Below are 27,944 nucleotides of genomic sequence, written 5' to 3' on the forward strand. Positions count from 1 at the left end.
AATGTATATTCTCTGTTTGGTATGCATGGCAGAAGGGCTACAAAATTCAGCATGAATACTTGGGTAACATACCCAATAACAAAATGTTGGATTGGGGTGGTTGTTTTTTCTGTTTTTTTTTCTTTTAGTTTTTTTTCATCTAGTTTATTTTCAACTTTTAGTGTTGTACGGGCACTAAAAATAAGTTGCTGTCTTGTAGCATGCACATTGTGGATGCCTACAGATAGTTTAACAGCAGCAATGCTATCAAAATACAAACAGCATCCCTTAGCTTCTGTAAGCGGGTTTTTATATACATACACGTTAAAAACTCTAATGGTCTTTTAATGTTTTTGTCTCTGAATTTTAGATGCCCCGCCCATCGACAGGGAGGAGTTGTTTGTTCAGAAGCTGCGCCAGTGTTGTGTACTGTTTGACTTCGTGATGGATCCTCTCAGTGACCTGAAGTACAAGGAGGTGAAGCGTGCTGGACTGAATGAGATGGTGGAGTACATCACACACAATCGTGATGTAGTTACTGAATGCATCTACCCCGAGGCTGTCATTATGGTGAGAGCGCACACGCACCTACGTGCACATTCTGACATGTTTAGGACGCTGGAAAGTTCACACCTGTCCGTTAGCTTTTCTGTGCCACAAGTCTCCAGAGAAATCAGAAAAGTTGTTTTATGCCACTTCAGATTTATTTGCGAGTTGCCTCACCCCCCCAGTTGTCATTTTTTAGAATGTTGACATTAACTGTTGAATGATTAATTAACTTTTCTTCTTCTTCTTTTATATAGTCCTGTGTTAATAATGATGTTTAGTACTGTGGCTAATGACCAATAAAATGTCACCTGAGTTGTAATTAAGTATCTTTTAAGAAACGAGAGTAACACTTAAATAAGAAACTAAAACGAGGTCATGTAAATTATTATTAATCATTGCTTTGAGTCAAAGTAGTAGATGACCAGAAAGGAGTCAAGTACAAATATTAACAGAACATTCGTCATATACTAATGTAGTTCAAAGCACAAAATTAACATTTGAAGGCATACGGTTGTGCCTCTATGCCATATATTTTTAATACAGCGGCGATAAGTTTTTCCTGAATTGATTAAACATTCATCATTATAACAGTGCAATCACTGAAACTTCATAATGACAGTGTTTTTGTGATCCATGACTCTTGCTGTCAAGTCAGGCCACTTTCTCGCTCTAGTGCTAGACGTGTCTTTGAATTAGGTGTTCTCTAAACCAAGAGGTCTCATATCTGCAGCTATGAACTCCCCAGTCACTGCAACCTTTGGCCTGGATCGAATCAAACAGTGAAGGAGTGTTTGCATACAGCTTTATGTTTTCATCTTGTTGACCAGCACACAGGGGTGATGTCAGGCATGTCTGCAGTATTAGGTGGATTCTGCACACTGTAGCAGTGTAACTTACCGGAAAACTAAAGTGCTTCCATACATCAGGTCTGACGTATGGAAGGACCTGAGGGGATTTTACATAACCATTTCTGCTTTTCCCGTGCTAGTATTCTCTCATAACGGCTCGTGAAACACAATATCCTTAGGAGAAGTGTGGTTGTTGTTTTGTTTTGTATTTTAAACCCCTGTTGAAAGAGGAAGCTGCATTTTCAGAGGGAGTGTGGGCTTGATTTAAGTTTAAATGTTTATAACAGCTCTCCTAATATAAGTGGCATTTTATGATGAATAGTCCACTTTATTATACAGTCTGTTGGATGTGTTATTTGATATGAAAACGTATCGGATCAAGAGCCCGTCGTATCAAGATACATTACACCGTATGGTTATACACTCCTATAATCTAGTTAGCTAATGTGGAAAATATATTTTACGTGTATTTTGATAATATACAGTATTACAATATACAGATAATATATATGTTTACACCAGGCTTCATTTCTAACTAATTTACACTTCATCTTAAATTGTAACGTTTCGGAAAAACATAAGTAATTTGTCTCTGATAATTCCTTTAGAGAGAGGAACTTGGCAGGAACTTTCAAAGCTACAGGATGTATGAATTGAGTCATTGTATTTCACCTCTATGTATTTTCATTGCAAAAGCACCAGGTTTTTTTTGTTCCTTTTAATTTTTTTTTTAATTATTTATTTATTTATTATTATTTTTTTTTTTTTACTTTGTTTAACTACAATGGCCATCTCTGTGTCATGGCACACAACAAATTTTGGTTATACAGCTGTTTTTGGAAACCTCAATATCTCGGCTCAGGATGGGTCTAGCTCCTTGGAACAAAGACTGTTCTCTAGAGCACATTTGTACTGCCTGCTGCAGTAAAACTTGTTGCTCATTATTAAGGCTGCACAATTAATCGAATATCGATCGATTTTGATTGCCAACGTTTAAATGAACATGATCGACTGCGATATTAATGTTTATAGTTCGTCCTCCGCTAAAACTCCGCTGCATATCAAATCAAGCGCTTCTTACACTTACTGCCAATCACCATAGAGCAGCGCAGGGATGACGTCATTTTGTAATGCCAAAACGGAGTTAGCATTTTAGCGCTGGAGCTGCCAGCTTCACTTCGAGCGCCAGCGCTTTGCACGAGAAGAAATCATGAAATTAACATGATACCAAATGGCACTACAGAGGTTGTCGGGGACATTAAACATCACGCCGAACGGGAAAAAAAATTGCAGATAAACTCAGGGCTCTACAATGCGACCATTTCACTCGCATTTGTGACTGAAAAGTATTTTATGCAACTGTGCATAAATATTTGTTCGCACCGGTGTGAGTGACCTGTTCGGAGTTGTAGAATACAATCGGAATAAAAACTACAGGAAGTCCAAAATACATCTACACCGCGCAACAGTTACTTTCACACTGTTTTTCATCTCCTCAGTCAACCGAACAAGTGTGGAAATACTGCAGAGCAGCCATTATGATGACAAGTAACTGTACATCATCTGCTTCTCTCAACTTCCCAATCTCACAAACCGCCATCTTTTATTGATCTCGCAAAATGACCTGAACTTTCACCTGCTCGTATAGACACAGCGGCTTCGTGTGGAGTAAATTAATAATAATGCTAACGCTACAAGGTGGGTTTAATTCAAACTTCTTTATTAAAACACCCCTCACCAATCATAATCAAGAGTAGCAACTGTTCGGTCTGTAAACACACAGTACACTGCAGCTCTCCTTCACTAACTCTAATACACTCCATTTAAACTCACGGTTGCCAGATATCACTAGAAAAGTCAACCCAGTTTCCATGTTTTGATTTAATTACCCCCAAAATATTATCAGCAGACACTGTACTGGGGAAACCCATCTAAAACTGATAAACAAACAAAAATAAAACTACTAAAATGTAAAGACAGAAAATGTGCTTAGTTATAAATAAATCAATCATTTAATATAAAAATACATATTATTATAACTTCATAAAATATAAATAAAATGAGAAATGAAATGATGTTTAATTAATGTGTTGCATTTAATATCAATTTGACATTAAGCTTAATAAGCTATTTCCTTAGAAAGCTATTAGCCCTAATATGGATCATTTTTGTGTTCGTCTACTTTTAAATAGGACTCTCTATTGTTTTTAAGATATTTAAAAATAAATATATTATGCTTGTTTATTTATCAGTTATCCAACAGTATCTCATTGCTATTATTTTAACTCAATTAACAGTGACCATGAGCAGAGAGCTTACATTTAACTGTTTATGATGGACTTCCTGATTAAAGTTTAAACAAAAAAAAGATTGGTATCTGGATCGGTATCTGCTGTAAAAATCCTGATCCGAGCAGCAGTAATGAAGACCCATTCAAACTAAAGCGCTTCACATCTGACGGGTAAATGAACTCACCCAATCACATCCTATATGAGATTATTCCGATATATATACACAATATACACAGAGCGGTTCGAGAACTGACTCCAGCCCAAAACCATGACAGTGGAAAATGTCTAATAGTGTAGCTTTAACTATATTTAAGAGGAGCAGACTTCAAAGACTGAACATTGATGTTTATTGTATTTTGTTTATAAGGTGGAACAGGTTAACAGTTGTTTTTTTGCATACAGTCTGTAAAATTAACCGAAAATATTACATTTAGTTTATCAGAAGGTAAATTAATTTGTCATGGCTCACACTGTGTTCCTAAATTCTGTCATAATTGACCAACTCAAGTTTTCTCAAGCCTACTTGTGTGTTATATTGTGGCATGAGAGAACTTAATAAATGTGAAAGTGCAATAAAAATATGTTGTCACAAATCAATTAATAATCATGATAAATAATCGGGATTATCATTTTGGCCATAATCGTACAGCCCTACTCATTATGCAGAATTTATGAATGGGCCTTCCGAGGTGCCGCTCATCTCCAGGGCTATTACATGCATTTAGACTGCTAACTGTAGTTGACTTGCTGAAATATAAGGTACAGAACAAAATTCAAACACCTGGTCATTAATCACTTGGAGTTATTTAGTGTTTTTGTCTTATGCAGTATTTTTTATTAGATGATGACGTGTCATGAGTCGTTTTTCAGTTTTTTTGATGTGGAATGATCCTTTTAAAATTACACCAGGTTACATGGACGTTTTGCTTGAAAATTCTGTTTCCATGGCAACATGAATCCTTTTTCTAGTAACTATTTGAATAATATGTGTATTTTGTTGTGCAATCTGTATATTTTGTTCTCCAACATTCCAACAAAACATAATAGGAGTGGCACACTTAACAGAACTCTTAGTGTTATATCTGACACTTTCAATCCCTCACTCCTGTTTGTATTCTTTACACTCATGTCATCTCTCTCTTTAGCTTCCCTGATTGGCTGAGGTTCTCATCTGTACTTTTGTGCCTGAATTGAAGTGATGGCGTTTGAAATATCTGAGTTGGAGAATGACCCATGTACATACAAATTTCCCAGCAGTGCCAACCTGAGACCCCTGCCACATTACTTACTGGGAAATACTGTACAGGACTGTACAGCAGCTCAGGGACATCACACTATAGAATATATTTTGTCTCATAATTTCTCATCTTTAAAAATCTACTCACATCTTTTGTCTCATCTTTAAAAACTCGATCTTTATTATTTGCTGGGCAACATCTAATATGATTCTGTGAAAAGAGTAGTACGTAAGTCTGGATTTTGGTGGTGGAAGTTCATTTTGCTTGGAATTGTAGGAGGTTTATCTGTACGCCTGTGCAATAATCTTGCGTATGATTTGCCTAGTCTAAAGGCAATTTCCTTTGGATGTATTTTCCCCCCACTTGCATCATCTACATTCGTCTCCCTATTTAAATACATGGTCTCCTCACATATGTATTGCCCTGCAGGCCAATCAAATTCTAAATACAGGACTTTTTTTTTATTTTTTTTTATGAATATTTTTAGAGGGAACTCTATTTTGAGGCACAAGTGCAAGCCCCAACGTTATTATTGTTCAAAATCAATAAATACAACAATGTAAACCTCAGTTATTTAGTGTCTTTGTCTTATGCAGTATTTTATATTAGATGATGACGTGTCATGAGTCGCATTTCAGTTTTTTTTGACGTGGAATGATCCTTTTGCAATTACACCAGGTTGCATGAACGTTTTGCCTGAAAATTCTGTTTCCATAGCAACATGAATCCTTTTTCTAGGCACTATTCGTAGTCCTTTAAGGTACTGCCCGTTTCACAAAGAATGTTGAGTGTCTCATTCCATACGTGATACTTGTAAGGGGAACACTTTACTGATAATCACAGATGAGTCATCTTAGGTGTTTATTCTACTGTACTGTGTGTTTGAAAGAGCAGTTTTTAAATTGGGGGGGGTAGGGGGATGTCTCTGTTACCTGCAAATCAGTTCATTAGAGCAGGGCTGTACAATGCGACGTATACGTTGCACGTGCTGCAAAAAAATCGGTCTCGGCGATGAATGAATTTACCGCAGTAGCACCCGTGCGTCACAGTTTTGCATGTGTGCGAGACAGAGCTGCTTGTTTGTGTGAAGTGAGAGGTTGTCGTGCATGCATGACGTTAATCGATGGCGTATTGCTATTTCACTTGGTAGACTATTGTGTGATTTAAAAATCCTGTCCCAGCTGCATTGAGTCCATACATCTTACACTAATTCCTAGGGAACAATCCCATAATTCCTATGCAGTTGCCTCAAAGCTATTTCCTCAGCTAGTCGAGCGAGTTAGATGATGCCAGGAAAATGAGGTGGTATTTTCGAGTGCTCAACCAAAACCCCAAAAGAGCCCGCGAGGAAGAAACGAAAGAAGCTGGCTAACTTTCTATGCTAATCAACAGCTCTTGTTCTTTTGCTGGTGCATGGAGGCTCCAGAAAAGTTTAGAGTAGATAAACCTTATGTAATTAGTAACGGCATTTTAAAAAGGGATGACCTCAAGAACACAGCACTTCCCAATGTCACTTTCTTGCCAGAGATGCCTTCATTGCCAAATAACACACACACACAGGAGTTGGCCATCGATTTCGACGAAGACTGAAGTTTCCATTTCTACCTCCATTATGGAGAACACAAACTGGGACTCGACTTGCGCGTGAATTGGATTAAAGTGAGGAAGGCTTGCACAGCATCGGCCTCACTCGCACTTCCCAGTGACCACCATGATCCAGTGGCAAGACCGAGTCAAGACGACTGAAGATGGCCCCTGGGCGCAGTTATTACACACACACACACTAAAGCAATGATGCACTTGACAGTGTGAGTCCAGTAGAGGAGTGTCACCATTTGGGCGAGTTTGCTGGTTTGCAAATAATGTTCTTTTATTCTTTTTAGTTCTTTTATTAAGTGATCTCTGACTACAGACACACAGATTTGTTCTGTTAATTTGAAGTGTAGTATATGGATGTTGTTTTGTGTGTGATTTAGAGATAGTGGGCTATATAAACAAAACTGACTGTTGGTATGTTTACATGGACAACAATAATCCGATATTAACCCGATTAAGACAATACTCTGATTAAGAAACTACCATGTGGACAGCAATTATTGATGACCTTAATCCAACTAAAGCCATACACGAAGTAAACACAAATCGAATTAAGGTTTGTGGAGTATTCCTGTTTTAGTTGCATTATCAATGTGCATTACAGACGTGTACACACCTTAATCACACTATTAACATCGTGTGGGAGTTTTCACCGCATTTCGCGCCATGTTCACACATGGCAGTGCTCAACCGTTTGATGGCAAACGAGAGCACGGCTGGGTCCGAAACAGTGTACTTACCTACTATATAGTAGGAGAAATACATGTATATTAGAGATGCACCGATAGTTCTGCCTTTTATGCCTTCTTTTAAATTAGAAATAACAATTCTGAAGGAAATGCAAATAAAAACCATTTCAACAAGTTGTTTCACAGTAACTGATCTCATAAACAGAAAACACATTACTCTAACATTAACACATGAACTAAATTCTGAAGATTAAGGTAAGATTTCTTGACTTATTGAATGTTATTAATTCATATTAACATTGACTGAATTCTAAAAGACCTCCTGATAGGCTTCACATTCACTCACCACAAACAAAAGCATTTCTACTTCATCATTGAACATCAAACTGGTAATATATAATCTAAACTTTTTTTTTTATATATTGACATTAACTGGATATGAAATATACTACTCTACAAATAAATTTTCTGTGTAATATATATACTTTTTTTTGTCACTCATCTTCATTTAAATCTTTCAACGGTGTACTGGCCCTTTAATTCCGTGCAAGCAGCGCAGCAAAAAAAAAACAAAAAACCATAAAATAAATAAATAAAAAATTGACTTGGCTGCAGCGTCCGGTGTAAAATTTTAGCAGTGCAGAGCTTATAGAGATTACAAATTGCAGTTTTGTCATCATTCCACACAAGAGGCATCATCTTTACACAGAGGATGTAATCGGCCCTGGTCATGGGATGTTTTTAAACTATTTGTCATACTGTACATGCAAATAGACGACTGCTTGAAGCCATGGGCTGCGTCCGAAACCACATACTTACAGTAGCCAAAATACATGTATTTTTCCTACTATATACATTAGAGATGCGCTGATGTATCGGCCGATAAAGGCTATACAAAAATATAAAAATACGTACAGCATGACAAATAATTAACCGCACTTGAAGCTTTCATAAGTTACAAATGAAACACCCAAAACTGTATATGGTACCATAACGAAGACCAACTGTATGTCGATATGTGAAATTCTGGAGGGAACATCGTATGGCGTGGCGTGGGGACGTAATGATGTGTGCCGTTAATCGATCTATGTTCTATAACATGTAAAACCTGAACATGAAAGGAGTATTCTAAAAGTAACTCATGTAAACACCTTAATCACAAGACTTAATGGATGACTTATTCAGAATAAGGTCAATAATTAGATTACTGCTGTCCATGTAAACGTAGTCAGTGTTAAGCAAGAGGTGTTCTGTAAAAAACCTCTGTAGCACCAAAAAAAACGTTAACGTGCAACCCTGCGGAGTGTGGATCTGCTTTGCTCTAAGACATTCACACACCTACATGAATGGATTTAAGGATGCAGAATTATACAAACCAGTTGAATAATCCATACAACTCTATTTCTCCTTCCCTGCTTTGCTTAAGATTTTAAATTGCCCCCACCCCCTCTCTGTAAAACAAAGCTTGCAGGCTATATCTGAGAAGTTGAACAATGTGCAATAAATTAAGTAGATAGCTAACCTCTGACATCTATGCTTTTGAACGTTGCTAGTCACCCAGGAACAGCTGGGACATCTTCATGTAGTCTTTCCTATCTCTGTGAATTTCCATTTCAGAGTACCTGTTCCTCCATCAAAACTACTGCCCTTTTTATTAGAAGCTATATATCTTTATGAGAACATGAATGAAATCCAGAGAGACAAATATATGAAGATGTGACAATATTATCATATCACATTTTATTATATATGTGGTACTTCTAGCCGTGCGCAATAGGAAAGATGTATTGACTTATGTGGTACTGATAAATAAATTTGATCATACCTGTAAATAAAGCTCGCTAATAAATTGTCCATTATGTCTTTTTGTTGCTGTAGTTTTCAGTGAACCTATTTAGGACCCTGCCTCCTTCTTCTAATCCTACTGGAGCAGAATTTGATCCTGAGGAGGATGAGCCTACACTGGAAGCAGCTTGGCCTCACCTGCAGGCAAGTGTGACCCTCTGTACCACCTTAACACTAATACACTATTCAATTAGCAGATTTGCAGGCTGTTTTGTGAATTATGGTCCTCTGCATTTTGTGGTTGCCCTTTAAAAAAATAAAAATAAGGGCCTATGCCTGACAGTGGAGTGAGGGGGAATGCCCCCCACCCCTCTCCCCCGGTAGCTGGCAAAACATTTGCCATCTGAGGAAGTCATGTAGGTGCATTGTGACCAAGCAGTTAGCCAGTAATATGTGACACAAGACAGGCAAGATGAACTCCGTGTGTCTCTGCAGAGCTCTGTATTCCAGTGATGACATTTAATCAGGAAACACAGATTTGAGTATATATCTGACTGATTTTGTCTTCTACTGTTTCTTTTCTCATTTAGCTGGTGTATGAATTCTTTTTACGGTTCTTGGAGTCACCCGATTTCCAGCCTAATATCGCCAAAAAATACATTGACCAAAAGTTTGTATTGTCTGTAAGTATCTATTTGTTAACAAAGTCGAATGAGCTTCTAGGTTTTTAAAATCATGTACAAAATCATGTAATAGTTTTAGCTGTAGTTTTATTTTTACTTTAAGTTGTACCATAACAAACATGCAAATGCTTTGTGCAGCTCCTGGAGCTGTTTGACAGCGAAGACCCCAGAGAGCGGGACTTCTTGAAAACAATTCTCCACAGGATTTATGGCAAGTTTCTGGGACTTAGAGCGTACATCCGTCGACAAATCAACAACATATTCTATAGGTGAGTTTTTCCCCTTTCGTGTTTTGGGGATTTGGATATTTTGGTAGATTTTTAAAAAATGCTTTTTACAATTTAAACACTTTAATTAAATACTTTAAAACACCTTATTGTTAATTGTTGCATCGACTGTAGTGTAGAGATTTTCGCTCATTTGGTGAGTGATCTCGTTGCAGGTTTATATATGAAACAGAGCATCACAACGGCATTGCAGAACTCTTGGAAATTCTAGGAAGGTGAGTAGCGCATGCATTAGAGATGTTTCAGTGATAAATCAGACCTAAGGGTCATTCTGCTCTGTATTGTATTTAATACACCTGGTACATCATATGACCAGAACATGTGGGGTTTTTTTTTTTCTTCCCCCAGTATAATTAATGGTTTTGCCCTGCCATTGAAAGAGGAGCACAAAATGTTCCTGATTCGAGTGCTCCTCCCACTGCACAAGGTCAAGTCACTCAGTGTCTATCACCCGCAGGTATTTTTCTATTAATGTCCACTTTTTAGGCTTATATTCGATGCAAAATATGCTCTACTGACCTATTGCAAAATTAATCTAATGCAGTGCTTCTTAAGGACTAGAGTTTTCAGATACAGTGATTTTATTATTTTTTTCCCCTATAACACTGATGCGCTTTGTGATTGACTAATTAATTTTAAGTTTCTGTTCATCAGCTCATCAGTCTTAGAGCAGAAACACAAACGTGGACTGCACAAGTTGCTCAGAGCCTTAATGAAGGTTCAGTGGTGTTGGCCACATTTAGTGTTTGTGATAGAGGGTTAAGAGGTCTTTTTTTCTTTTCCTGCAGCTGGCATACTGTGTTGTTCAGTTTTTGGAAAAAGACAGCAGTCTCACTGAACCGGTCAGTACTACAGCCTTTACAGCTCGAATCATTTTGAATTGCATTTTGTTTTAATGGAAGTGTACATTTTAGTTTTTTTTGTTTGTTTGTTTGTTTTTTCTTCATACTCCAGGTTATAATGGGTCTCTTGAAGTTCTGGCCCAAGACCCATAGTCCTAAGGAGGTGATGTTCCTGAATGAGTTGGAGGAAATCCTGGATGTTATTGAGCCTTCAGAGTTTGTAAAAGTTATGGAGCCTCTGTTTAGACAGCTAGCCAAGTGTGTATCAAGTCCCCACTTTCAGGTAAGCAAACACCTAGGTGCCAGGTGCAAATATGCTTGTTCAGTTTTCTGTGGTTGAACTGTTATTTTGTCAGATTTTGTTTATATTATGAGTATACCAGTTTTGTAGCCATATTTCACATCCTGTGCCTTGCTACATTATTCAAAGTTTTGCTGTCCAGGAACAGCGACTGACTCCCTATTGTTTAAAATTTGGATGTTGATCTACTTTGGCGTGCCCAGTCGGAAAGCTACTGCTTTCTTGTCTGCCCGTTAGGGTAGATCACCATTTATGAAAGGAAAGCCTTGAATCAAACATTGTTTCTAGCTGTGCTGCATTCTGGTGGCTAGCCCAACTAAACTAAACTTTTGTTATTCCCATATTTCTGAACTAAATTTGCCCTTTATGCTTCAGGTTGCTGAGCGGGCACTGTATTACTGGAACAATGAATATATCATGAGTCTGATCAGTGACAATGCTGCCAAAATCCTCCCCATCATGTTCCCTGCTCTTTATAAGAACTCCAAAAGTCACTGGAACAAGTAAGGAACCTGCATGGATTGCACTGTGATCACTGCTCATGTACACAGGATTGATCATCTCATTGTGTGTGCAGAATAAAAACCCCTGCATGCTGATACTTATGAATGGCTTTTCCTATATTGGCAGTGCTTTTTATTGTCCAATTGTAATGATGGTCCTCTTTTTGCTACAGGACAATCCATGGGCTTATTTACAATGCTCTGAAGCTCTTTATGGAGATGAACCAGAAGCTGTTTGATGATTGCACCCAGCAGTACAAAGCCGAGAAGCAAAAGTAAGGAGTGAAGAGAACTAGACAAAGGGAAACATACACTAGAATGTGAAGAGGCAAAGAGAAATACATAGTCTCTGCATGATGGCTCTACACATGTTAAGCAACAGTCCCCCCCCCTCCCCCCGTTGCACAGTGTATACTGTATGTAGCATTTGTTATCCAAGTGTTTAACAATGCCCAAAGAGACCTTTTATGTTGTCTCTGCAGTTCTGATACAAATCACACAGTAAACTGTTCTGTTTTCCCTCTCCCCAGGGAGAAGTACAAACTTAAGGAGAGGGAAGAGATCTGGCACAAGATTGAACAGCTTGCTAAACAAAATCCACAGGTAGAGATTGTGAGCCTTGCTGTATCGCTTGGACAGAAAATCAAAGAAACTCATTTATATAAAAAATAAAGGAATGATCTGTGAAACCACATCTATGCTGACATGTTTATCTTATTGTTGAATTAACGAGGCATTGAACCTCTGAAGTCAGTACTGTCTTAATTCAGGGACTTCAAGTGGTTGTTTTTTTTGTTTTTTTTTGTACTGTAAATTAACAGTGTCCAATCTTCTCAGCAAAGCGTCAGTGCAGCTACAGATTTCCATTCCGTACAAGCAGGAGCCACACCTAATAGTCAATTGAAGTCCAAGATCAGTTGATTAACACAGTTGAAGCTCCTGCTTAGTTGAAAGGAAAACCTGCAGCCAAGCTGTTCTTTTGTGGATAAGATTGGGTATATCTCTGTGGTAAATGTTTTGAAGAAAATTGTAACTGAAGTCAGAGTGTGCTGGGGTGAATGAGGTCTTGGGGTCTTTTTCAGTTTTCCAGGGCAAATCTAATTATCACAGGGCCTCACTCCAGTGCCTTGGACTTCTTCTGAGGACAGACCTTTACAAAGAATCATACAGCTTAATTATGGTTTTATAAAGTTTGTTCTGTGTGAAGCCATAATCTTTCTATTTTGTCAGATTACAAAGATCCATCCGAGTTTCCGACATGGTCTGCCTCCGGATGCGGTCAGTCATTCCTCTTTTCAGTAAACTTGAATGCAGTTTAATTATTTCTGCGGCATTGTGCTCCTGAGCACATTTTTAAACATTCTGTTCAGTTTGGTTGTTACAAATATGTGCCCACATGACCTTACTTGCAAGTGGTTTTGTCTCTGTCTGTACATGAACAGTATATAATGTATAATGAAAACCAAGGGATGCCACACTATTCCATGGAGACAGAGACTCCCACTGCTGAGGACATCCAGCTGCTGAAGAAGACTGTGGAATCTGAGGCCACACAGGTATTGCTACAGTATTTATCATCAGCCATCTCACTGCCTAGCAGAAGGTTCACATTTTTTATGATTCTGCCATTCGAATGAAAATACTGAAATTTAACCTAACTTCATTGAGATACATTCACTCAGCACTTTATTGGGAACACCTGTACACCTACTCGCTCATTCATGCAATTATCTGTTCAGCTAGTCATGTGACTGCAGTGCATAAAATCATGCAAATACATTCCAGCAGCTATGGGTAATGTTCACATCAACCATCAGAATGGGGAAAATCTTTGTGATTTTGACTGTGGCATGATTGTTGGTGCCAGACGGGCTGGTTTGAGTATTTCTATAACTGCTGATCTCCTGGGATTTTCACACACATAATGGTGCAATGAAGAAAAAACATCCAGTGAACAGCAAGTCTGCAGACGGAATCGCACGTTGAAAAGAGAGGTCAATGGAGAATGGCCAGACTGGTTTGAGCTACAACCAGAAAGGCTACAGTAACTCTGATAACCACTCTGTATAATTGTGTTGAGCAGAAAAGTATCTCAGAATGCACAACACATCAAACTGTGAGGCAGATGGGCTACGACAGCAGAACACCATGTAGAGTTCCTCTTCTGTCAGCCAAGAACAGAAAGCTGAGTAATGGTGTGGGGAATGTTTTCTTGGCACACTTTGGGCCTGTTAATACAAATCAATCATCGCTTGAATGCCACAACCTGTTTGAGTATTGTTGCTGACTGTGTGCATCCCTTCCTGGCCACAATTTACCCGTCTTCTAATGCCTACTTCCAGCATTATAATGCACCATGTCACAAATCAAAAGTTTCAAGTCTCAAACTGGTTTCATGAACATGACTGTGAGTTCAGTGTTCTTCAGTGGGCTTCTCAGCCACTGGATTTGAATCCAACGGAACACCTTTATGATGTGGTAGAACGGGAGATTCACAGCATGAAAGTGCACCTGAAAAATCTGCAGGAACTGAGTGATGCAGTCATGTCAACATGGAGCAATCTCAGAGGAATGTGTCCAAGACTTTGTGGAATCCAATGCCATGAATAAATGAGGCTGTTTTGAAAAAAGGGGAGGTCCTATCCTTTTAGTATTAGTACAGTGTTCCTAATAAAGTGCTCAGTAAGTGTAATATTAATAAACCCCTTCTTTGGTACCCTAACATATAAAAATAATTATAACACAGTGCAGTTGAATTCTCAGATTAGAAGGTATGCATTACATGTTTTTATTATTTTATTTTTTTTATAGCAGCATGACTGACAGGAGTTTTGGCTGTAACATAAATGATGGGTTTGTTTTAATGCTCCATTTGTAATATGTTATTGTTTCTCATAACAGCTCGTACACAGAGAATTGTATGGCAGATGCTCTACATAATCGAATGGCTAATAATGAATGATTTTTTCAATTATTTTTTTAAGAGACTGTATAATCGTTGATGTGGCGCAGTTATGTTTGAGGTCTGTCAGCGCTTTTTAATGGTCAGTTTCCTGACAAGGGAGAGTATTCAGGAGAGCAGAGTTTATGCTTTCCGTTTTTTGTTTTGTTTTTTTGTTTGTTTTTTGCGCCTTATTAACGTCGAGAGAGAAAATAAGTGATAAGAGGAGCAAAGTGGCCATTCCAGACCATTAAGTGTAACTATAAACAGTTAAAGTGTAGTGTAGGTTAGTAATTAAAAATTGTAATCATTGGCAAATCTTTCTGGAATAAGAGGAATAACATACAATGGACCATGCCATTATATAAAAGGAATCTACCTTAATCCTCTGACAGTCATCCGCTTTTTACCCCAGCGTGGATTATATTCATGTAACAGCATGGTCTATTGCATGCTATTCCTTGTTCTTATATACATGCACCAAATTGATTACTACTCCCAAACATGTTTGTAGATGTCACAGAGATGGAAGTTTGTCATAGCTGGTTACCAGGGCCCTCGTTTATGAACTTCGTGTAGAAAAAGTCCTAAATTTTGAGTTGTTGTGTGAACAATAAAATTGGGTGATTCATTGGCAGCACATGCACACAAATAATGAAACCTGAATCGCTTGAAATGTTCATAGAGACAAAGCACATGCATGCCACTGATTACTACAGTACAGACACATCTGCAATTAACTACACTGATTGGATGCAGGTAGAGCAGAGTAGATGGTGTGGAGCTGGAGAGGAGAGGATGGTTGAGGGTGAGGAGTCGGTGAAGGCAGCAGGTGGGGAAGAGGAGGAGATGGATACAGGTAGTGTGGAGGTGGACCACAGATAAGTACAGGGAGGAGAGGAGATTGTAGCAGCTGAAGTTAGATTTTGTGCACAAAGTTCAACAAATGTCTAATTCCTTTTAGGGAATGAAAGATATAAAGAAGGACAAGGTGCTGATGCGACGGAAGTCAGAGCTGCCACAAGATGTGTACACTATAAAGGCTCTGGAGTCCCACAAGCGGGCAGAAGAGTACCTGACTGCTAATCAGGAAGCCCTCTGACTGAGGAACACCACAACCAGTCACCTGCACCACGCCTAGACTGTCCCACTTGTATTTGTCCAGAAATGTCACCTGCTGTATACTCCCTCCCTCCTTTCCTCCTTTTGTCTCTGCCTCTTTCCTTCTTCATTTCCTCTTGGAGAGGCCTTTCTGCAAAATCCTGGCCAGCACACAATCATGAAGAACTGCCATTCTCTCTCCCTCTCCATCTCCCTCCCTCATTTCAATGGCAACACCAAATCACAAAAAAAAACAATCATGCAAAACACTATTTGAATTGTACTACTACAGTTTATTTTGCAAAACAAGGTTTCCTCTTTATTGTGATATATTGTTTTTTTAATGTTCTATATTTTGTCACAATTTTTCCAAATTTAACTGTCTTTACCTCTTTTGCCCTGCTTGTTTTTTTTTTTTTTTGTTTTCTTTTCCACTGGCCCTGTACAGCCATATTCATTTAGGCAACTGACTGTGTTGTTAAAAGATAATAAGCAACCAATTAGTGACACTGAGAGCGCATTTGCTTGAGCCAGGTTTAGGGACTAGGGCGTGTAGGTCTTTAATTCTGGATCATGTTGCCTTGCTCTTGTGGGACAGTGTGATGCATATGAATGTAAACTTACTATCAAAATATACCACAGGATCTGTAGAGCTGTTTGTTTCTTGCAGAAACCTAGCTGTTGATAATACTTGGTGTCCTCATGCAATAAGTTCAAAGTAAAATCTAATTGTGTAAAAGTACATGACAAATACCTCAAGACAAGGCATCATGCTTCCTCCTTAGATGTCATAAGTTCAAGCTTTTGTCATCAGTTCAGCGACTGACCTAAAGGAATCAGAGAGGTTTCTTGGTCCACGTGCTAGTGGCAGTCTGAAATGTATGAACCGAAAGCCTTGCTGTGCAGTAGAATCGCTATGATTTTTATTTACGCTGAGTGTCAACACAGGATTTAATGTTTAATCTGTTTCCTGCCTTACTGGTGAACTGCGAACACAACACTGCAAGGTGCTGAATGAAAGCGCTGACCTCTTAAAACACCAGCAGACCATTCCGTATTTTGTTATCATTCTACAGATCAATGCTGTATCTCAATGTTCTGTACCTCAAATAATGTGTCTACAAGTTACCAATCACTCATTACACATTGTTCCATGATGTGGTTACATATATGTAATGTTTTTTGTTTGTTATTATTATTATTGATTATCAAGAAATCCTAACGATTCCCTTTAAACAGCTATTTTTATCTCATAGCCTAGCCACCTTAACATCTTATTTGTCTTAGGATTATATAGCTTGACGTTAAAAAATAACTCCCATATTTCAACTGCTTTGTCAAGTGGGAAAGGTTAGTTTAATGTAAGTGTAGGAACATCTTTTCGCTCACCTCCACCTCTTGTCATAGAACTTTACGTTAATAGGTTATGCATTTCTTACAAGCCTAATCAATATTTTTGGATAGAAGACAAAGAGGGGTGGCGGATATACACTCGAAAGGTCTGGTTGAATATCATTCAGTCCTTTTTATGACTGTAAAGCAGACAAGAGATGCTTGTATAACTTTCCAAGCGGTGGGTATATGGGTAACGTACAGGCTGCGGTTATTACTCAAATAATTGTATATTGTAATGTATATTGCTTAAATTTGCAGCCTTGCTTATCAAATCCCCTGAAGATTTTTCTTTTCACTTCTCACAGAGATCATGTTTCCCTTCATTTGCCTTCACCTGTTGAACAGTAGTACCCTCTCATCTATTGCAGAGTGAATTCTCACTCGATCTGATCATTCCAAGAGAATATTTACTCTTTGAACAGGCTGCCAGTGAAGCACTTGTTCATGCTTGGCTACACTACGTTTACCTGCTACAGCACATGAAATAATCTATTATCTGAGAAATACTGCTTTAATGTTTGCTGATGGATGGAAAAAGCTGTGCAAATATATTTGGCAAAATAATCTAGCACGGATAACGTCGAGGCTTCAGTTCACTTCAAGGGAACATTAGTTTAATTTTATACCAAAAATCCTGAATCTAAGCTGGCACTAGCGGTAAACTGGACATGTGATTGTTGTCTGGCAGTTAAAACATGCTCTAGAAGAAATTTAACAAAGGATGGGTCTCTCCACCCTTGCCCCCCTCTTTCTCTCCCCATCCCCCTTTCCCAACTCTAACACTAATCTTAAGCTGCTTTCCAGGTCATATGTACATATGTTGTACTTTAATTAGGCAGAGCATTACATACTATGAAAGTCATATTTTGTACAGATGTTCATGTATGTACAGAACAAAAATAAAGTTAAAAATGAAAGACAAATACATTTCTGAATGTTTAGGACACATATGCATCAATAAGCAGAAGATTTTAAGCAAATTAAGCCTATGAATATTGTTATTAGGAGACACTCTTGTCTTATAATATGGAAATAAACAACTGGTTGATACTGAAAGGAAAAAAGATTATATAAAGACTAAGCGGTCTAGATTACAGTGCAGTTAAATATGTCAAAATATTAAAACTGAGTTGCAGAAATTAAGGAGGGGGTGTTTAGGAGACACAATAAGTACCCTAAAATACGTTAAACCCTGCAAAAATGTTAGAGTATTCTGTGCATCATGGTATCAGGTGCATTCATTTCAAGCAAATACAATATATAATAAACAACTGTTCTTTGTCACTTCAGTCACATGATCTTACAGGCTCTTTTGATGTTTTATTAGGGATGCGAACATGAGCTGCAAGGAGAAAGTGATAAAGGCGTGTGGTCATTTCATTTGTGTTGCAGTAAGAGGCCTGCTGAGCTCTGCCGAGACTGGAGAGTCTTCTGCACCATGTCTTTCCACTGATCATCTGAAATCTCACGAGCCCAGGCAGGGATCCCCAGGGACGGCAAGTTCACTGCTGCCATGGTCCTTTTCACAAGCTCGACGTGATCTGTAAACAATATCAAAACAAATATTAGCAAACACTGAACCGTTCAACTGGGTAAACTGAAAAGTTGAGTTTATCTGAGTGTGTTACCGGGATCCATAGGAATGGAGGCGTGGCTCTGATGTGCAGCAGCTCCTTCAGGATCCTCCTCCTCATCACTGTCTGGAGCTGGTGGCTGAGGCAGGAACAAGCCCATGGCCTGTGTGAACATGACTGCTGTCAATACATACTGTATAACAGCTATAACATTATTATTATTATTATTATTATATACCCACTCTATATATGAATTATATTGATACAATTGATTACTTTAGTTCAAACTCACCTGAACATAATCTCACTGTGATATAAATTATTCTTGTTCATTACTGAGATTTCAGTTTGGAAAAATAATCATTTTAGCTTTCTTCCTCTTTTATTCAACCTGCTAAAAAAAATAGAAACCTTTATAGAATTTGTAATGGTTGTAATGGGAACTGTATTGGTTTTAATGGAAACTATAATGGTCCCTGTGGGTCTCTACTGGTAATCTGTTGCCTTCTATTTGTGGAATGTTATGTCTAGTGGGTTTTTATTGTCATTCCTCTATATAGCCTGCATACATTGGAACAAAATGTTTCTTCAGGACCATGGTGCAACACAGAACAGTACACAAGACTACACAAAGTGCAAATACAACAGTGTAAGAAGAATGCAATACAAATACACAGTACAAAACAATAAATACACAGGCCAGTAAATACACAGAACATGGACTTTAAACTGTAAGCTATTGTGTAATTTAGCAGCACCATATACCAACAATACTGACAGTAAAAACGAGTTCCATCGCATAAAATGACTGATGCAGCTATGTAATGTGCAGTAGTACTGAGTCATACTGGGTTAGAGCATGTGCAGTGGTACCGAGTCATACTGGGTTAGAGCATGTGCAGTGGTACCGAGTCATACTGGGTTAGAGCATGTGCAGTGGTACCGAGTCATACTGGGTTAGAGCATGTGCTGTGGTACCGAGTCATACTGGGTTAGAGCATGTGCTGTGGAACTGAGTCATACTGGGTTAGAGCATGTGCTGTGGTATCGAGGCATACTGGGTTAGAGCATGTGCTGTGGAACTGAGTCATACTGGGTTAGGTGTTTGGTTAACCAAAAGGTGAGTGTTGGGAGGCAGCAGGGTGTTGAATAATCTGACGGACTCAGGGAAGAAACTGTTGTGGAGTATTCTGGTGGTAACATGGATGCTCCTGTACCTTCTGGCAGATGCCAGGAGGGTGAATAGTTCATGAAAAGGGTGAGGGGGCCGTCCGCAATACCGGTGGCATTGCGGATGCAGTGGTTGTTGAACGAGGTGTCGGTGGTGGGTAGAGTCTCCGATAATCTTTTCAGCTGTCCTCACAATTCGCTGTAGGGTCTTGCAGTTGGACGCTGTGCAGTTCCCGTACCACACAGTGAGACAGCTGGAGATGAGGATCCTGGGGGGGGTTGGGTTTGGCTCTCTTTAGCCTGCACAGGAAGCGTACGTGCTGCAGGGCTTTCGTGCAGGTGGTGTTAAGAATCCAGGAGAGGATCTCAGTCATGTGCTTCGACTGAAGCACATGACTTTCCAAGAAACCTGGAGCTTTTGACTCTCTACACAGTTGAACCATTGACGTGCAGTGGTGAGTGGTCCACTTGCGTCCTCATGAAGTCGACAATCATCTCTTTATTCTTATCAACATTAAAAGATAGATTGTTGTCTCTACACCATTGTGTGAGCTGGTTAACCTCCTCCCTGTAAACTGACTCATTGTTGCTGATGAGGCCCACAACTGCAGTGTCATCAACAAACTTGATGATGTGATTAGAACTGAACTTAGCAGCACAGTCATGGGTCAGCAGGGTAAACAGCAGTGGAGTGGGCACACAGCCCTGGGGGGCACCGACGTTCAGTATGATGATACCAATAAAGGCAATGGTAATAGTTTTAATGGTTAGCTGATGGTTTGTAATGGTATTTGTAGTGGAAATTAAAATTTCTGTGATGGTTTCTACTGTTTTTTCTTTCAGCAGGGCACTTACAAACTTTTAGTTTAAAAGATGCATAATAATAAGGATAACATTTATATGTTATAATGCCTTTCTGAGGCATGCTATTTTAAAAGGAGGAGGTTGAATCAATAACGTGGACAATTCCTCAAAATAATGATTAGAACATAGGGCTGGGTAAAAAATATAGATTCTCCACGCGCGTGCTTTACCTGAGACGATGTGAATATTATCTGTAGTTTGCCCTTCGTCCTGAAGATGTCGCCATCTTTCATGTTTTGAATTTTGAAAACGGTTTTATTTCTTAAACATGTTTTAAGTTGTTAATGAATTTCACTGTTGCACATTTACAATGTTTTTCTTTTTCTACAGTATTGTGCAGTGCACAGTTTGTTCTTACCTTGTGTGCATTGCATGCACATATTTATGATTTCTTGTTACAATGTTTGTTACTCAAAAGTAAAAGTAAACAGTAATGAAACAATTGAGTGGGTCTCATTGTGAAAGTAAATGTGTATTTCAGTAATATAGGTAAGTAGGAGGGTTTCAGTTACCAGCATTTATATTAAAACATGGATTCCATGTCTGCAAAACATTTTAAATGATATACTGATAACTAATCGAAATTGAATCGAAACCATATAAATAAGAATCTAATCATCAGATTGGTCGCAATACTCAGCCCTAGTAGAACATCTAACTAGTGTTAAGCATAAATGACATGAATATGAATCTAAGTACAAGTTTAAAAAAACAAGTTGATTAAGCATGTTAGACACGGTTAGCTGTAGGTTACCTCTATTCTCTCCTGCACCTCCTGCAGTTGATCGGCATGTGTTGCCTCGTCGTTTTGCTCCAGCGGTGTGTTGGGAACTCCATCAGGCTCCTGGTTCAGTGGTTGATAATAATAACCCGCGCTGTCCTCCTCTTCCTCCCCCGGGGCTCCGTCCTCCTCCTCGCCGTCCTCACCGCTCCACTCATCAGCTGCGGGCTCCGACACTCGCTCCTGTCCCAGCTCCTCCTCCGAGCTCGGCAACACTCTTTCTGGACCCATCCCCCGGGTCCTCTCCACTTCCATCCACGGGTTCAAAGCGGTCTCTGCGGCCGGTAAACAATTATGAAGAAACACAGCACACTTAAACCAGCTGCTATGGAGAACAGCAAGAGTACAACTCCAATCACCTAATGTAGTGAAACAGCATCGAAATACAAGATAACCGCCTGATTTATATGATTTTATACCTGTATCAACGGTGTGCACAGTCGACACTCGTGTCGCCTATTTTTACTCTCGTAGATATTTAATTTATAGCTATAAACAAACACTTAAGGACCAAGTTGAAGCTTAAAATGTAGAATTTTCTTCCGCACGGAAGCGGAAATGCGTAAGAATTACGTAAACATGACGCCTATTCGTTACGCCGACCGAAAAAAAATAACAATGAACGCTCCGTTCAGAGATTTTAATCATCACCATGCAGTTTGATATATCGATATTACTGTTTACACATATTTTGTACTGAAAGGATTCCAGCAAACAGCTGTTTATACTTTGTAACGTGGCGCGATGGCGTTAATTGCCACCAGGGGGCGCTCATCAACAAACCTGAAAGACTTGTGTGGGAAGAGCTGCATCTGTACAGAAAGCGCTACATTTTCATTAAAAGTCGGTCATTTGCTGCCCTTTTTGTTAAAACTTCACGCGATGAATATATATTTTTGTGGCAGTACCAGGGGAGGAAGACAGGATGTGAAGATTTATCAAAAAATTGTAAAGAAATTGCAGACCTATGGACAAGTATTGAGCCACGATGATGTATCTGAGAAAGGTAAACACAGCTTCCTGAAGGTTAACTGTTACACTGCAAGGACCTAGAAGCTTTCACTATTTGTTCATAGCCAATTGTGGTGCATCGTACACTGGTTATAATCATGAGTCATAGGAGTAGACACAAATCCATCAGCAGTCTCATTCAGTCAGTTAAAATCAGTAACTTGGATAGTTTCCCTCTAGTTTCCTCCTTAACCTAAATGTACACGATAAACCAAGCCAAGCGTCTTCAGTTTTGCACTGGAGCTATGAAGCTGTACTGGAATAAAGTTTGTGTGACGTTGGACGTTCAATATTCGCAGATATGCGCAAATTAAGGGACCGTCTCTAAAGTTACATACGACATTGTTAAACACAACCAACAGTCACACAACCAACTGTAAAGTGTTCATCTAGGTGTTGGGTATAAAGCACACATTTTAGATTTTATTATCTTTAACCCTACAATACATGAACCAGAAAACCTACACGAATGTGTAAAGGGGCTTAAAATGACCCATATTGGAATTAATAGTTTTCTTCACACAAAAATGTCCTATTAATGAAAGAATTAAAAGTACTGACAATACACGAATGTTTTAATATTTCAAAGATGTTTATTTGTTTTCTGCATTTTAGGTCTGTCAGCTGACCATCAGATAACTGCCCTGCCGACTCAAACGACATTTTTGAAAACTGTATAGGGAAATGTGTGGAGAGAGAGAGAGAGTGTGTGTGAGTGAGTGAGTGAGTGAGTGAGAAGAGAGAGTGAGAGTGAGGGAGTGAGAAGAGAGAGTGAGGAGAGAGAGAGTGTGAGTGAGAAGAGAGAGTGACAGTGAGTGAGTGAGAAGAGTGAGTGAGTGAGTGAGTGAGAAGAGAGAGAGTGAGTGAGAAACTAATTGATTACTGAGCAATTTTATATTATTATATTTTTTCAGATTGAATGTCACCGCTGCAGGTGGTTCCATGTGACGCGCCTTTCCATGTCAGAGAAGCAGTTCAACACGGCTCAAAAAGTTGACAGTAAATGCTGTAAATAATGTTGAATATGTTTGGCTCCCATCCACAATTTGTCGAAACAAGTACATAAATAAATTAAACTGTACATAGTTCCCTATGTACAGTTTTCAAAAATTCCGCTCAGTTACCAAAAATGTCAGTTTGTGTAGGTTTGAGTCATGCATTGTAGGGTTAAATAACAAAAATCTAAAAGGTGTGCATTATAGCTAACACCTGCATGAATACTGTACAGTTGGTTTTGTGACTGTAAGTCATTCCCTTCAAATGCTAGTAAGCTTTAAATTATTGTATATTTTGTATATGATCCCATTCGGTAGTGAAATTCATATCAAATTTACATATGATTTCATAGTTTATTTTAGTAAATATAAAAAATCTAAAATGTGTGCGTTACAGCTGACACCTTCATGAATACTTTACAGTTGGTTGTGGGACTGTAAGCCATTCCCTTCAAATGCTATTGAAGTTAGAATCATGTATACCAATGTCGTATGTTACTTTAGAGACAGTCCCTTAATTTGCGCATATCTGTGAATATTGAACGTCCAACGTCACACCAACTTTATGCCAGTCGATGCTGTGTAATTCAGCTAACATGTTATGGAAGCGTCTATCCAGTTTAGTATTGTGCTGACTGCATGCCTACATCAGTACACACGTGCTTACATCAGTACACACATACCTACATCAGTACATCTTCTGGCTCAGGAATAATAAGAGTTATGAGGCTACCTAAACAGCTCCATTTAAGAACAGAATAAACCCATTGAAGGAATTGAAGTGGTTTTGCATTGCATTGTGGGATTGAGCCACCATATTTTCTGCATAAGTTGTTTGTTTACATTCAGTTTTTGCATCAAGCAGATCAGGCGAGCTGTGAGCTTGTGATGGATAATGCTGTAGACATGCTGAGGGGAAACTCAGACAGAACAGACCTTTATTTAGGATAAACATTCAAAGGATGTGCCATTTTGAGAAAATCAGTCTGGAGATCAGTTCTGTTATTGCTCCTCATTTTGTGTCGTTTGAGTGCCAATTTTTTTGAGCATATATGAAAAGTCACTGTGGAATTAACAGTAGCTTTTCTACATGCATGGTGTATACCCGTCTTGGCCCAGGTTGACCAGGATAAAGTGCTTACTGAAAATGAATGAATGAAGGATTGATTGCATGTCTTACAGCTGAAACTTAAGCCATTCGATTCGATCACCTTAGAGAACTTGTTTCTGTTTCTATTGTTTCTTTATTTATGCGTATGTATGTATGTATGTATGTATGTATGTATGTATGTATATGTGTATATGTGTGTGAGTGGGTGCACTTATTTATTTATTTATATATATATTTTTATATATATATATTTTTATATATATATATATATATATATATATATATATATATATATATATATATATGTATATATATATATATATGTGCGGCTGTGGCTCAGGTGACAGAGCAGGTTGTGCACTAATCATAGGGTTGGCGGTTCGAAGCCCACATGTCTCCACATGCCAAAGTGTCCTTGGGCAAGACACTGAATCCCAAGTTGCTCCCAATGGCAGGCTAGCACCTTGCATGGCAGCTCTGCTGTCATTGGTGTGTGAAGTGAAAAGTGCTTTAACGCTAAGGTTAAAGCCTTTATTATTATTATTATTATTATTATTATTATTTCTCATGATATCCATAATGTTCCTAGAAATTAAAGGAAGCTGTAGCTTGTTTGTTAGTAGCAAATACATTATTTGGTATACTACTAATGATTTTATCAGTTTCAAAAATTACATCAGCTGGTATGTTTGATATGAACTGAATTAACTGAATTGACATGACTAGGGCCTCTACTAATGATTATTTTCATAATCGATTAGTTGGCCGATTATTTTTTCAATTAATCGGATGGGGCGGGGCGAGCTCCCAGTACCATTTTTTCATTTATTTAAAATAAAATCCACAAACTGAGTGTTACAAATATAAACTTAAGACTAAAACTTTACACAACTGTTTGTCCAAAACAGAAAAGAACCCAATAGACACACACACACACACACACACACACACACACACACACACCAGAATATATATTATTAATTTAGGACTGTAGTTTAATTCCGTGCTTTTTTTTTTTTTTTTGCATCTATAAAAAGTAATACATAAATAACTGCATTTTATTGTTGGTGTGACATTTAATTTAATTATCCTTTGTTTATTTTATCCATCAATGCGACACTTGAACTTATCTACCACTCATAGGTTTCTGCAAATTATCATTTCATTTGTAAATAAATTAAAAATAAATAATCAATGAACGATCATCAGCTCAGCTAACATGATGTTTGTGAATGGATGTGAATAACCAAACTGATTAATTTTAAAACATCTCATTTGAATATATTTTTATACATTTAGCAACAAAATCTATAATATTATTTAAACATTTTTAAAACTTACGGACCCCCTGCAACTACACCACTGACCACTAGGGGTCCGTGGAAACACTGCACTAGACGGTAGTGCATAGTGTAAGTGTATAGTACGTAATTTGGGACACAACTTCAGTATTTACTCTCTGAAGCATGTTTTCAGAACAGAAGTAACGTAATGAGTAAATGTACCACACACAGACCAACTAATCGATAATGAGATTCATTGACAATGATTTTCATAATCGATTATTATCAATTTTATCAATTAGTTGTTGCAGCTGTAGACATGACATGGTTTGAGGCTATTGTTTGATTATTTAAATATAATCTCCATTATGCTCACATAAGCTATAAGTGTCCCTTTCTCCTTAACAACATTACTCTTTCAGCCGGAGTGCAAAACTTGGTTGAACTCTTGTTTTAGTGAATAAACTTGATTTCCTCCTGTTTCAGGTGAGGATGCTCTACCGGGAGGAGACGAGGCGATTTATGACCGTGATATGGAGTGGCTGGCTCAGTCTGATGGTGAGCCAGGTTTTGATTAGGGAATATTAGGCTCACTGATGACTAAGGAACATATAATGATGTTTTCCTCTTTCTTTACTTAAATAACTGCCTTAACCAGTAGTTATTTATCATATCATTTTTACCCTTTCTCACCGTACACTCGCATTCCATTCCGCCAGCAGTATGAAAATGACTTATCTGACATTTTCAATCAGTAAAAACAAATGAATTATTTTATCGCCACGAGTATGTTAGAAAATTAGTCAGGACACTGTTGGGTTTCTGTGTGTAGAGTATCATGACTCTGTGTTTAGCTTTTTTTTTTTTTTTAAATGCCACTATGATAGGAGATGGCTTTGAATTTTATCAGATGTAATAACTTTTTTTGTTTACATTCCCAGTCGTAGTTGCTGAAGTAACCCAACCATCTTTTGGTGTGGGTTATGAAATCGGTCAAGCCATGGCCATGAAAAAGAAGATTCTCTGCCTTTTCCGGCCCTCATCAGGGAAAGGTAATCTGATTGCTCTTTAAGTCTCAGCATACTACATAAATATTTGCTCAGTAGATGTATTAATGCCATGTTTCCCCCTGCTTTTGTCTCTTGACCTTCTTATCATAGACCAACATTTAAACACGTCAGTGTAGAATTCTGTGAAAAAATCTGTTTATTTAATGTCTTCTGCTTAATATTATTCTCGGTTCTTTAGTGCTGTCTGCCATGATACAGCGCGCTGAGGGCAAGTTGGGCAGCTCTATTTTCCAGGTACGGGATTATGTGGAAGAGGAAGTTGAAGGCATCCTGGAGAATTATTTTGGTGAACTCACCAAGAACTAATGTGCATTAAAAATACACTATATGGCGAAATGTATGTGAACACCTGACCAATGACAAGTAGATGTTCTTGTTGAACATCTCTTTCCAAAACCATGGCCATTAATATGGAGCTGGTCCTCACTTTGCTTCTATAACAGTGTCCACTCTTCTGGGAAGGCTTTCCACTAGATTTTGGAACGTGGCTCTTAGGATTTGTCCATTTAGCTACGAGGTCATTAGTGAGTGCGGGCACTGATGTTGTACGAGTAGGCCTGGTAGACTATTGGCATTCCAATTCATCCCAGGCCAGGGCTCTGTGCAGGCCACTCGATTTCTTCACAAGTGAAGGGGAATGGTAATGCTAATGCTACAGCATAAAAAGACATCCTGTATAACTGTGTGCTTTCAACTTTGTGGCAATAGTTTGGGGACGAACCACATATGGGTTTGATGATCAGGTGTCCACATACTTTTGGCCATATAGTGCAGATCATTCATAATGTAATGAGTAATTTCATTATCCAGCTCTGGATAGAACACTTTTTGTAAGTAGTGATTTTCAGTTTAACAGAGACGCTTAATTTTTATATAAATTACTGACACATGATGTACATGTATTTGTTTTTTAAATATGTGTGTCTCTCAAATTTAAATATTTAAAACAAGATTCCACAAGCATAAAAACATTGTGATATTTTCTATTGTATTAAAGTGTTACTGTTTATTCTTTTTCCACATTCTTGCATCTAATTTTTGTTCTTATCTCACAGCA

The 27,944-nt window shown here is 38.3% G+C and overlaps 3 protein-coding genes and 1 long non-coding RNA gene across 8 annotated transcripts in view; 3 read left to right on the forward strand and 1 right to left on the reverse strand.

Annotated features, from left to right (window-relative positions):
- The window catches only part of ppp2r5d (protein phosphatase 2, regulatory subunit B', delta), a 30,420-nt gene extending 13,630 nt beyond the window's left edge, over window positions 1-16,790 (forward strand). For 2 of the 3 annotated variants that reach the window (XM_017463449.3, XM_053679586.1), the window contains exons 5-19: window positions 350-549; window positions 9,069-9,179; window positions 9,566-9,658; window positions 9,797-9,927; window positions 10,101-10,160; window positions 10,294-10,402; window positions 10,734-10,787; window positions 10,900-11,070; window positions 11,464-11,591; window positions 11,765-11,866; window positions 12,122-12,194; window positions 12,822-12,869; window positions 13,034-13,147; window positions 15,292-15,391; window positions 15,497-16,790. In XM_017463449.3, the coding sequence (XP_017318938.1) occupies window positions 350-549; window positions 9,069-9,179; window positions 9,566-9,658; window positions 9,797-9,927; window positions 10,101-10,160; window positions 10,294-10,402; window positions 10,734-10,787; window positions 10,900-11,070; window positions 11,464-11,591; window positions 11,765-11,866; window positions 12,122-12,194; window positions 12,822-12,869; window positions 13,034-13,147; window positions 15,292-15,391; window positions 15,497-15,618 (1,616 nt within the window). In that variant the 3' untranslated portion in view covers window positions 15,619-16,790. The remainder of the gene's footprint in view (window positions 1-349; window positions 550-9,068; window positions 9,180-9,565; window positions 9,659-9,796; window positions 9,928-10,100; window positions 10,161-10,293; window positions 10,403-10,733; window positions 10,788-10,899; window positions 11,071-11,463; window positions 11,592-11,764; window positions 11,867-12,121; window positions 12,195-12,821; window positions 12,870-13,033; window positions 13,148-15,291; window positions 15,392-15,496) is intronic. The other variant, XM_017463451.3, reaches the window with a different exon arrangement.
- Window positions 557-5,474, forward strand: LOC108263046 (uncharacterized). The gene is made up of 2 exons (XR_001812073.3): window positions 557-4,426; window positions 4,813-5,474. It is a non-coding gene; the product is annotated as an uncharacterized LOC108263046 (long non-coding RNA).
- A 1,046-nt stretch (window positions 16,791-17,836) lies between the features above and the next one.
- On the reverse strand, window positions 17,837-21,985 carry mea1 (male-enhanced antigen 1). The gene is made up of 4 exons (XM_017463458.3): window positions 21,837-21,985; window positions 21,391-21,692; window positions 18,657-18,765; window positions 17,837-18,569 (listed from the first exon to the last, which is right to left on the reverse strand). The coding sequence occupies exons 2-4, from the start codon at window positions 21,670-21,672 to the stop codon at window positions 18,406-18,408; spliced, it is 555 nt and encodes a 184-aa protein (XP_017318947.1). The 5' UTR covers window positions 21,673-21,692; window positions 21,837-21,985; the 3' UTR covers window positions 17,837-18,405.
- A 69-nt stretch (window positions 21,986-22,054) lies between these two features.
- On the forward strand, window positions 22,055-27,909 carry LOC108263043 (2'-deoxynucleoside 5'-phosphate N-hydrolase 1). Of its 3 annotated transcripts, none has more exons than XM_053679587.1 (5): window positions 22,136-22,423; window positions 23,044-23,436; window positions 26,304-26,375; window positions 26,759-26,869; window positions 27,066-27,909. In XM_053679587.1, the coding sequence occupies exons 2-5, from the start codon at window positions 23,388-23,390 to the stop codon at window positions 27,191-27,193; spliced, it is 360 nt and encodes a 119-aa protein (XP_053535562.1). In that variant the 5' UTR covers window positions 22,136-22,423; window positions 23,044-23,387; the 3' UTR covers window positions 27,194-27,909. The 3 variants fall into 3 exon arrangements, with proteins under 3 accessions (XP_017318942.1, XP_053535562.1, XP_053535563.1); XM_053679588.1 differs by having other exon boundaries at window positions 23,044-23,427; XM_017463453.3 differs by lacking the exon at window positions 23,044-23,436 and having other exon boundaries at window positions 22,055-22,423.
- Window positions 27,910-27,944: the final 35 nt, after the last annotated feature.

Source organism: Ictalurus punctatus, chromosome 3 (genome assembly GCF_001660625.3).
Source record: "Ictalurus punctatus breed USDA103 chromosome 3, Coco_2.0, whole genome shotgun sequence".
Classification (NCBI taxonomy): Eukaryota; Metazoa; Chordata; class Actinopteri; order Siluriformes; family Ictaluridae; genus Ictalurus; species Ictalurus punctatus.